Source organism: Rhagoletis pomonella, unplaced genomic scaffold, assembly GCF_013731165.1.
Source record: "Rhagoletis pomonella isolate Grant_MI unplaced genomic scaffold, Rhpom_1.0 Rhpom_scaffold_02082, whole genome shotgun sequence".
Taxonomy (NCBI): Eukaryota; Metazoa; Arthropoda; class Insecta; order Diptera; family Tephritidae; genus Rhagoletis; species Rhagoletis pomonella.
The window spans coordinates 731-12,152 of NW_023460636.1; the positions used below are offsets into that span (position 1 = coordinate 731).

The 11,422-nt window shown below is 33.7% G+C and overlaps 2 protein-coding genes and 1 long non-coding RNA gene across 3 annotated transcripts; 2 read left to right on the top strand and 1 right to left on the bottom strand.

Moving 5' to 3' along the window:
* Positions 1-257: 257 nt before the first annotated feature.
* Positions 258-4,862, bottom strand: LOC118753067 (protein elav-like). The gene is made up of 2 exons (XM_036487925.1): positions 3,939-4,862; positions 258-1,655 (listed from the first exon to the last, which is right to left on the bottom strand). Exons 1-2 carry the CDS (start codon positions 4,587-4,589, stop codon positions 1,620-1,622), a joined length of 687 nt encoding a protein of 228 aa, XP_036343818.1. The 5' UTR covers positions 4,590-4,862; the 3' UTR covers positions 258-1,619.
* Positions 4,863-7,242: 2,380 nt separating this feature from the next.
* Positions 7,243-7,658, top strand: LOC118753068. The gene is made up of 3 exons (XR_004994774.1): positions 7,243-7,333; positions 7,395-7,464; positions 7,536-7,658. It is a non-coding gene; the product is annotated as an uncharacterized LOC118753068 (long non-coding RNA).
* A 549-nt stretch (positions 7,659-8,207) lies between these two features.
* Positions 8,208-11,143, top strand: LOC118753066 (the record flags this gene model as incomplete). The annotated part of the gene is given in 3 exon segments (XM_036487924.1): positions 8,208-8,296; positions 10,509-10,566; positions 10,634-11,143. Coding segments are annotated over 3 exon segments (261 nt in total), but the record flags the coding sequence as incomplete, so codon positions are not given.
* Between the last annotated feature and the right edge of the window lie 279 nt (positions 11,144-11,422).

The window sequence follows — 11,422 nt, forward strand, 5'->3', positions numbered from 1 at the left end:
GTATGTATGTATATATTTTTTTCTATGTACTTCACTAAATTTTCTTTACAATGTATGTTCTACTCATACATAATACTCTAAGGGTCGTTTTTACGGTGGAGAGTTAATTCACATTCGCCACTTTCTTTTTCTTTTTTTTTTTTTTGCTGACAGTTAACTACCGAACCTGAGTTAACCCTACACTTCTGAAAACAGTACGTAGTATATAGTATGTAAGTAATAATTTTACGGTTCGACGTTGGTGGTTGATATTCCTCTTTGTTTTTGTTTTTGAGCATCTAAAACGCGCTAAGCAAACATATCGCAGACCTTCTTCAAAAGAGGCAAAACTCAAACAAAAATTTGGTAGATTTTTTGCATAAAATAAATCGTTGGATTTATTTTCAATTAAGTAATGCCAATTTTCTTTCCTTCATTATTGTTATACCTGTTTTCGTGTTAAATGCGTTGAATCTTGTACGATCCACACGCAGTTGTATTTCCGGATCTTATTTTTCAATTGTGCCTCTTTTAAAGATGGTTTGCTATATGTATGTATGTTTATACAAACTTTTAAGATACATATAAGATATTTATACATACACGAGTATAGTTAATGCAAGGATTTTGTTAACAAATAATTTTTTACATCAGTATTTTATACATTATTTAGTACAAGAAAATATATAACTAATACAGAGTGGACTATAAACACGCTATAATTGATTTGAGAAGAGTACCTACGAATTTAAATGTAGTATTACGGTACACATGAGATAGTTAAAAGGCACAAAAATTCATTACAATCTTAAGATAAATTTGCAACTTTGGGGAAAAATTCGACAACAGTTCCTAATTGATAGTAGTATATTTAATTATTAATTGTTTATAATTACATACGCATTAAACTATAGCAAGGAAACGGTTACTTACATATGTAGGTATGTACTTAAACCTACTATTCTATAGATAATTTTAATATATTTATGAGCTTATTAACAATTACGATTACAGTTTACAAATTTAGTTTCCATATGCGGTACTTGGTTGTGAAGAAAAAAATGTTGTAGTAAAATACCTATGATTATTGTAGACGAACAGCGAAATTAGTTTGTATTGCGGCTGTTGAGCTGTGCGAAATGCAAAATGCGGCTCGACAGGATTCTGTAGCGGCGAACGAACTCAATTCCGTTTTTATTACTTCAAAAGTGTCGACTACTTTTTCCCTTTATACTTCATTCGCCATATATTTTAGGGCTGTAACTTCGTTTTGCTTGTTATTCCTGATATTCCTGGTGGCAGTGGCCACTCGTTTTCATATACGTAGTATGAAGACTATCGGTTAGCTGGTAATCCTGTAGCGCAGCTGCCACATAACGTTTTGCTGTTAATGTTTTCAATTGAAAGCGGTAAACAATGTAGTATGCATGTAGTGTATGGGCAGGGTCGACATGGAAGGCTCACAGGCATCGACGTAGTAACTCACGTATGCCACAATTCTGACATACAATTACACATACACACGCAAATGCATATACGTAGGGTAATTGTGCATGCTTCATTGAAGTGTACGTTTTCTGCGCATTAATTTCGTCCTGTTTGCATTTTTTCTGTTCCTGATCAGTATTGCTTATTTGGTGTTAGACGGCCTCCGGTTCTTTCCGATGTTGATTTCGCTAAATTTAATGCAAAGCCGTATGGATATTGTTTTTTTTTATTAGCATCAATTAATTAATTTTCGCGGCGTATATGTTAATAATTTAACGCTGCTTACTTTTAGATTTTAGCTTAGTGGAAAAGTACTTTCTCTACTTACATCTTACTGTTACTAGTTTCTGTTGGAAGATAGTTAAGCTTAAGTCTACTGAAATCTGAGCGAGGTATGCGATTATGATAAATACCTTTCAGGTTATAATTGCCTTTGTACATATGGTATTATACAAAAAGGTAAACAACTTTTGACGAGTTAAATTTCAAGCTTCAAACTCATTTTCTGTCTTTAAAGCTGTTAGGATCACTTTTTCATATTCAAGTCACTCAAAAAGATACACTGGACTACATGTACTTAAAAACTAGTTTTCAAAGTTAATTTTAGATTGAAATACCCTTTCAACCAGGTGTTTACACGTTCGCTTAATTTGCATAAAATGCTTAGTATGCACACTTAAGACAATAGGGGTATTCTCGAAGGCTTGCAAAGCGCTGTACAGTGCACGAATCGCACGGTTTGCAAAGCTGTCCAATGAAAAAACCGGTTTTGCAATCCGTGCATCGTGCGAGGGCTATGCAAGACTTCGAGGATACCCATAATATGTAATTGAAGGATGTGTCCTGCAAAACGTTAAACAAAAAACGGTGCACCGTTAGAGGTGGGACAGGATGTGCTTATGCTTGAATGTGAATTTGAAGCACAAAACCCCTACAGGACCTGGGGAAATGACAAATGGAAAAAATAATTTTCGAGAACAAAAACAAAGCTGTCATGCAAAACTCGTTTTTGAAAGAGACGAAAAAGGAAGAAAAAATTTCGTCATACTTCTTAAAAATAGCGGCAAAATATATAATAATATATGTATGTATGTATATAAACCAAAAAGGAAGCATATAAAAGGCAGTCACGTTAACGCAATCAACAGTAACAGGAGCAGAGCTGAACCCAAAAAATTTAAAAGCAATAACAAATGCCGTTTCATTGTTTTATATTCCTGTTTTCATTTGATTGGACTTTGCCTTGTGCCATTGCCGCACAGATTGCCAACTGTGCGCCGCCGCGGCATGCCACATTATACCACACATTTTTATATAATTTTAATATGGATGTATGTAGCATTGAAGCATACAAATTCTTAATCGAACAGCTGTAACATTGCGCCTGCGCTTTGCCTCTACCTTTTTTGTGTCGCATACAAGTCGACTATATTCAATCCAATGGCAGATGTTTGACTCAGTTGGACGCGCTAGCTGTAGCATAGGGCGCGCGCTAAACATTAACGACGAGCAGGAAAGCATAACAGTTGGGCAAGGGGAATGCCCTACATTGATGCATTGAACTCGCTGTGAAAACGTTTATATAGAATGCGCGCACTTTGGATTTTGACATTAAATTTATTAAGGTAAACTTTAGGTTTTATAGTGATATTCAATAGAGTTGGTCCATAATGTGATCAGAAAAATCATAGTTGTTAATTTATAAAATTTTTAAACTGGACATTGTAGGCCATATTTCTTGTCACATCCCCCTGGGATTTGTAATTTAACGAAGAAAGTTGAGTAACGCTTGTTGGTGTGCCCCAACTCAGGTAACATTTGGCTTTTGTGCAGCTGCCTAGCGTACCTATGTCAATTCAATGAAAACACATCCATTTGTACCTACACAAGGTCCTTTGCTTCAAAAACGTTGTTCTGCTCTCCTGTTTGTTATTGCTTACCGCTCCTGACATGCTGTTGACGCGCTCATACTGCTGAGGTACAATAAAATTAAAAAGGTGCAGCTGCTTGCCAATTTGGTCGGCTAGCAGCTTGTAAGAAGTGTACATTGCCAGCCAACCATGTAAGGACATATGTATGTACACATATGCACTTACAGTGGTATATATATATATGTATGCACATGAACATATTTGTAGGTATGTACTATGCACCTATGCTCGTTTGCCCAATATGCAATCAAGTACATACATATATGCAAATAAAGTATTAAATTATAAAACTAATAGTAGGTACTTTGTGGATGGATATTATGCATTGGTAAATCATGTGAAAATATGGTTTTGAAGATATGGAGGAAAATTAGGCAACACCCAAAGCCAGCGTAGGCAGCCACTGAATAATAATAGTAGATATAACAAATAAAAAAAGTAAGTATGTAGATTTTATAGATAGTTGCATGTAGAATTAGTAAGGTAATGAAAAGGTTCTCCTCCGCAACAACGCTAGAAGGGAGACCACTACGTGCTTACCTGTGTCACGGGATCCTTCATTATGAGTACATCGGTTACGGTGCCGAATACGTTAAAGTACTCTTTTAGCTTCTCCGATGATGTTTGCCAGCTAAGACCGCCAACGAAGAGCTTGCCCGGTGCTGGATCTGTTGTAGAGCTGCCGTTTACTGGCGTCGAGCGACCCGATGAACTAGTCTTTATGATAGCACCATTGGTGGTGCCATTATTTCCGCCAGCAACTGCACCAGCATTACCATTTAACAACACCATAGCGTTCTGTTGCGACTGTTGTTGTTGCTGTTGTTGTTGAGCGGAAGCATTATTTGTATTTTGTTGTGAATGTTGTTGCGCCTGGGCTGCTGCTACTGCTGCTTGAGCTTGAGCAGTCTGTTGGGCAGCGGTGTTCTGTTGTTGTTGTTGTACCGATTGACTTTTCAAGACAGCGGCCGTTGTGTTGGTCAGTGTACCATTTACAGCAGCTGCATTGACCAGCGCATTATGTAGGTCCCGATGTTGTTGATCGATGAGTCCAGCCGCGGCTGCGGCGGCAGCTGCAGCGGCGTTATCAATGGGATTGCTGTGTGGATAGAAAAATGGAGGATTGGTTGTGGGTTCATCCTTAATGCGTGCTGCAGCAAGAGGTATTGCATGGGGATGGTGTTGTAACATGGTGACGCCCTCTTTAATGGCGTGTAAATCACGTCTAAGCTGAATTTTGAAGGATAACAGAGACAGAGTATGTGAAAACGGCGAGTGTCCAGTTGCTTGGACTTTAAGCGCACGAAAGTGAGGTTAGAACGCAGATATGCTGAGACAAATAAACCGAGCTTAAACGCGCGAACGAATGCAAGAAACAACTAATTTTAATTGCCGCGTTTTACTAAAAACATACTAGTCTATTCGAGTAAATAACTTGACAGTTCTGTGAAATTTTCACTTTTTTCCACACGTCGAAAAAATAAACAGCAACGCTTTCAACACGGTTGCCCTGGGTAACTATGAAAGCCGTGGCTAAGTTGTTTTCTTGAAATAAATTCTGCTTTTCTTAGTTAATACACAAAGCACCAAATATTCGTGGTATTTATTGTTACTGCTTTTGCACAAAAGAAATTTTAGTAGCACCTGCTGAATCACTAAACCCGCTATGTTTCTATTCCTTTCACTATAACTGCTTATCTATTTTTTTATGAACATAAAAGTTGTATGTATGCGATTCCAACATGCAAAATACTTCAATATTTATTCAAGTGCACAATACTTTAATGTCTCGATATATTAACAAATTCACAGCGCAGAAAAACGACTCTTGCTTGATCACACTTCCTTCGGCTTTAAATTCGGTTCGTTTGCACCACCTTGCTTTTATACTCATATAAATTTTAAGGGAAAAGTGAGCAATCCTGGCATACGTGTTGTTGCAACATGTTCGTTTACACAGGTAGTTTTTTGAGCGCATTCAGCGCAAGCGCATACTGCTGAATTGGTTTGAAGGATCGCACAGTTGCATGAGCTAGTGCTGGAAAAGGCTATTTCATAATGCAAAATATGCAGACGCATATTTCAATGTTGTACCGAATACTTAAGTACTTTGAAATCTCAATGAAATTATGATTGGAGACGTAAGTCGCATTTTATGCCTTTCGCAATGCTTCTGCCAAAAATAGAATGTAAACAGGTCTGTTTACTCATTATTTGCAGAAGACAGTAAAGAAAAAAATTATCCTATAAGTAAAATATAGCTGATTTTCATAATGAAATGAGTACCAACTTAACATTTATTTATAAAAGGTTTTCAAAAAAAATATATATATTCTCTCTCAAACAAAACCGGTTTTTGTACCGATAATGGATTATGTTTTACCAAAATACGTCCTACTAAACACAACACTGCAAGACATAACATGCGCAGGGTTGCATGAACATAGAGGGAAGAATATTTAGCTAAAGGCAGAGTTCCTTACCATACTTTTCAGTTTGACGGTGCTGTATTCAGTTACGGTCCTTAATGTTCGATGTCTGAAAGCCTCAAAAGCACGGAAACCTGAAAAACTTGTTGTGTAGTTGTACTCTAAAGAGCGAAATACACCACACAAGCGGCTTGTCAAACATTCTTCAAATCTACTTTTCCCATTTCGCCATACACCATGCAAACATGACTCGTTCAAGCAAAGAATTTTAGTTTTCTTCCAGTTCGCAATGCTAAATATTATGGTTTTCTTTCATTTTCCTCTCTTACGTCCTTACTCGGTGAAAATTTCGTTGCGAATGAGGCGATTTTGCTATACACAACGCAAGCGGTTTGATCAAACATCAACATGGCGGCCAGAAAATCAAAAAATTTTGATTTTTTGCTCAAATTTCCGTCAAGCGGCTTGTCAAACTTTCAAGCACCCCCATACACAGCACAAATGGCTTGAAGCAAAGGGAAATTTCGCTTGGTTTGTCAAACCGCTTGTGTGGTGTATTTCGCTCTTAACTTAAGTCGAAGGCGTATTCATACATATACATATGTATAAATTCTCCTTTCCTTAGTCCAAACGTTATTTGAAAAATGTATGTACACATTTCGTCCTAAACTACACGAATATATGTATTTAAATGTGTCTTATAAAATTCAGTTATAATTCGACCTTATTGCGAATTCCATGTGAACAAATATTCCCAAAAATTATGAAGCAAATCCAAACTAATTTTTCCCAATTTCTTTTTGTTTTGCTGTTAAAGAAAAATCACGCTTTGAAAAATCTTATTTATTAATACCAGGCCTTTGCCGTTTTACACAAACTTTCAAAAGTCGATTTCGAGTTGAAATCGTAAAATTTGGTTGCAGTTTTCTGATAACATGAGTAAATTTTCAGTTGATTTTGCAGAGATATCGATAACAGCTAGCCAAATTAAAATCGAGATTTTTTTCGGAATCGAAAGCCGGAATATAAATTAGACCAAAAAACTATTTATTTCAATGAAAAACTTAAAATTGAACTTCACCTAGATAACCCAAGGCATATTCAACAAAGAAGAGATGATTTCGACAGTGTCGCTCGTTTGGATTGCGACTGAATTGTCAAACATAGAACAAAATATTTCAAAACGTATTGAAAAGCTTGTTTGTATTTAAATTGTTTGTATTATTTGACACTGAAAAATCAAATCTGCTACCATTATATTCCTTTTCAATTAAATCATGATTTATTTTATTTCCTTTTAAACTTATACCGCATTTCCACCAGACATTGAAATGCTAAAAAATATATGCCATTTAAAAAATGCCATGTGGAAACAAACATATTGCTGTTCCACTAATTCTGAAAAACTCCATTCTAGACCATACCAATTGTAACTTTTGTATTGGCTGGCGTTACTTGCGGATTCCTGTGGACACTTCGCCTCGCACTCACGCGCCACGACGTATGGTAAGCCCGTGAAAATAAAAAATAAAAATCAACATCGAAAATAAAATTATTTGATATTTAGCTACTTTGGCAAAATGCCGTATGAAGATTATACACCCATAAGGAAAAATCAGTTGCCACCGATAATGAAGGTGCATCATTATTCAAAATAAATGTTTCTTTTTATTCCTTGCATCAATATAATAAATTCTAACATTTACAGTTTCGTACGTACAATCAAAAGTATCGTTGGCCACCGGGTTTGGTTGCTGCGGTGAAAGATGGCGACTTTTAAGCAATCACAATTTAAATAATTGATCAAAACCGCATATAATGAGAACTTTAATTTTTAAAATGTACAATATTATATTTTATTTCTTTTTTAGTAATGAAACATATTTACGATATTATGTTAATTGTATTTGAAGTAATTAGATTTAAAAAAATTCAAACAAATTTTAAGGAGAGTACCACAACTTTTAAAAACTTTTACCCAAACTAATTTCGAAATTCAAGAAAGGTTTATGTTTCAAGAAATGTATCCAGGTAACAGTGGAACTGCCGAAATAGAGAAATCTATTTATAACACTGAGTTCTTACAAAACAAAAAAAAAAATCACGCTTTGAAAAATCTTATTGTATTATACGAAACTATTATGAAAGGTAACTTATTTAAATATTAATATCGTAACAGAACTTTAAGTAAAATAGAAGTAATTGGTAACGTATTTAGATTATTAACGTATGTAAATTTGCTTATAATTTTGGTAAAATAGTTTTTTTTTTTGGCTTAGCATTTTAAATAAAGATTTTGGTATTTACTAGCACTAATTTTACTTCTCAAATAAAGTTCAATCAGCTTTGTAATATGTATTCTATTTTTTTCTCTTTTCAGTTGACTCCACTGTTTGTTATTGTTGGTGGCGCAGTTTTGGGGCTATTCTATGCTATCGTTCGAAATGGTCTTTCACGTGACGATGTGCGGTAAGTGGTATAAAACCATATTCATAAAAATCCCAAACTTTCCAGGCGAACAGAGCTTTTCGGGTTTTCAGCGCTCTTTTTAGCTGAAAGAGCAGAACTCCATACCAGGCTTTTCAGATGTTTAGCATTTTACACAGATAAATACAAACTGAAGGTTTGAAAAGCGCTGAAGGCTGCAAAAGCTTGATATAGATTTCCAAAACTAGAGCTTATATTAGGGGTCTTCACACCCATTTTGTTAGTTTTGGTAAACTGTTAGTTGTTACTCGGTAATTTTATCATATGTAAACGTTCCTTTCGGCTTACTTTTGTTAGTCTGATGAATAATGTTTATCAACAGCTGATTCGTAGCTTTTCTCCTATAAAAAAAAATAAATTGTAAAAGAAAGTTGAATGAATTTTGCTTACTCATACATAAATATCGCTAGCTTAGAGTGAAAAGTTGCTAAGTCCACTTTTTATGAAAACTCATATTTTGATATAGGAGGCTAGATAAATTGAATACTCATCGTTTCGAAAATTATAAAGGTACTTGTTTTATTTTTTCCTCTTCATAAGCACTAAAAGGAAAATTTGCTAAGTCCAAAAGAAGCACCACAAATCCGATAAGGCCAAAATAATACGACATCTTTTAATAAATATCGAATCCTTCTGATTCTTATGGAGTTTTGCTTTGCTTTAAACGCGCAAAATGTTTGATTCAAAGTCTTGCGAAATAGTTAAAGAAAATGGCTATAGGAAGATTTTTTCCTCTCCTGTAAAATTTTTAAAATGGAATTAGCAACTTTTCTTTCTAAGCTAGCGATATGAGTTGTGCCTTTCGGTAGCGGGCGGATTTTAAATTGGCAGTTGAGCAGTTGAGTGCAACTACCGAACATTTTTCAAGCTTTCCACCACGATAATTCGGTAGTCGGTAAACCGATATTAAAAAAAAATTTTACACAAACAATGCGAATAAATTACCGAACACCGAGTACCAAGCTCGGTATGAAGACCCCTATTATTTATTCCTAGCTTGTAACCAGTGTTGCCATAACCAAAGTTTTAACTGCAAAATACTGTTTTTAGAAAAAGATTACAGTTTTCAAAATTACTTCGTATTAGAAATTTATGGCCTTATTCATAAAAGATAAAGTAGCTTTAAAAAAGGTTTATAAACTGAGAAAAGTATGAAAATGTCATTTTATAAAGCTCTTTAAACCTACTATATTTTTTATGAATAAGACCATTAATCTTTTTCCACAATTAAAAGTTTGAACGAACAAATTAAATATATCGCACGTTTAATAATATAAAGAATTATTTCAAAATTTTAATTTTATGGGAAACGACAATTTTGATTTACTACATCTTTATACTACACCTTGCGACAGTAAATTTTACACACAAAAATGAATATATTCGCGAAACGATAAGTCTCTCTGGCATCAGTATTTTTTTTAAAGGACTGAAATTTTAAAAATTTGATTATTTAAAAAAAAAAATAAATAAATTTTATGGTGCATAAGGACTAATGGGTATGGAAGATGTCCTTTACAAATTTTGTCCTTAAATATCCTAGAAAATTTGCAATATTTATTTTTGAAAAAATTATTGCTTGAGGACTAATACCCACACGAGCCCATCATCGAATTTCGTCCTGCACACTTTATTATCTTAAAAATATAAAATTTATTAGAAGCACATGTTCAACCTATTCGTCCTTGTAAACGAAAAAAACTTTATTGTTTTTAAACTCTAGAGATTTTTTCTCTTATTTGGTATCCATATTGTTATTCTACATTGCACTGATTTTTTTTAAATAATTTTTTAAATCAATCATATCATTAATATTTCAAAGTCCTTTGAAAAAAAAACATGACGGCAGAGCGAAGAGTGAGTAAATTTATTCCTTCGCAATTTATGCGATATGTTTTCACTATTTTGGATTTTTAAGATAGAAAGGGGCGATACAGTGTTATCTCTTTTTAGAAAAACTGGAGTTCAGCTAAATTTCAGTAATACGGTTAAACACCCTAATTTTCCAAAAAATCACTTTGGTTTTGAAGGTTACAGTTTTTTTTTTGTTGAAAATACAGCTTTTTTCTTAGGAATTCGCAGTTTTTTGAACAAAAATCTGGCAACATTGCTTGTTACACATTTTTGAATTACGAGTTGAAATATGCAAAAAAAAACATATCACAAATTTATCTTCTCTTTTTTTCCACGAAAGGTTCTATTCCAGTGGCAAAATGAATTGCGAGGACATTGAAAAATCTGGGCCAAGAAAAGTAAGTTTATAAGTTGTAAGTTGTAGCGAGACTTTTAACACTAAACACATTTAAAATTTCTTTACAGTTTTTAGTTTTCAATCAAAAGTACAAAGTGCCTGAGGGTTTGAAGGAAGCGTTGGCTGCTATTGAAGAACCAACAGAAGAGGAAAAAATTGCAGCCACCAAGAAGTCAAAGTAAAAAAAAATATTTCGAGATCGAATAAGGCGGTTGTTAATTTATTGTTTTGGAAAAGAGTAGTTAAAGTTAAAAGAAAAGTTATGGATGGATTAGGACTAAAGAACAAATGCTTATTTAAGCTGGTTAAGTATTGCATATTTAAAAAATTATTGTGTCCAATAGTTGTTTTAAAAAAGAGTTTATTATAGTTTTTGTAAAAATGCTATTTATTTATTACATAATTTAATATTATTATTTTTTAAATGTGTTTAAAAAAATGTATACTTCTGGGATGCAGACTTTCAAAAAATCTACTACATATTTACAGAAAATGTGTGGCAAATTTTCACTGTGTCAACGCCTTTCAGCTTTATTTATTTTTTAAATAATTTACATAAGTTCCTTGTTTTCTGAGAAGTCTTTTTTGTTTTTCTTTAATTTTAAATATTAAACAATTTTATAAATGTAAAGCAAAATCGAAATCTAGAATAAAATATAATCTTTGTATGTGTGTATTTGTATAAAAACGGGTTTGAAAAAATATAACATTAAAAATAAAACAAAATTATTGTTGGTTTTTTATAGTCTTGTGGCTCGCAAAGGATTAAGGAGGAGTATTGAGCGGAAGTAATGCGGTCCGTTTAAATTTAAACCCAGTCTCGATTTTCTTCACTTCAACTCAACTCAATTAAACTT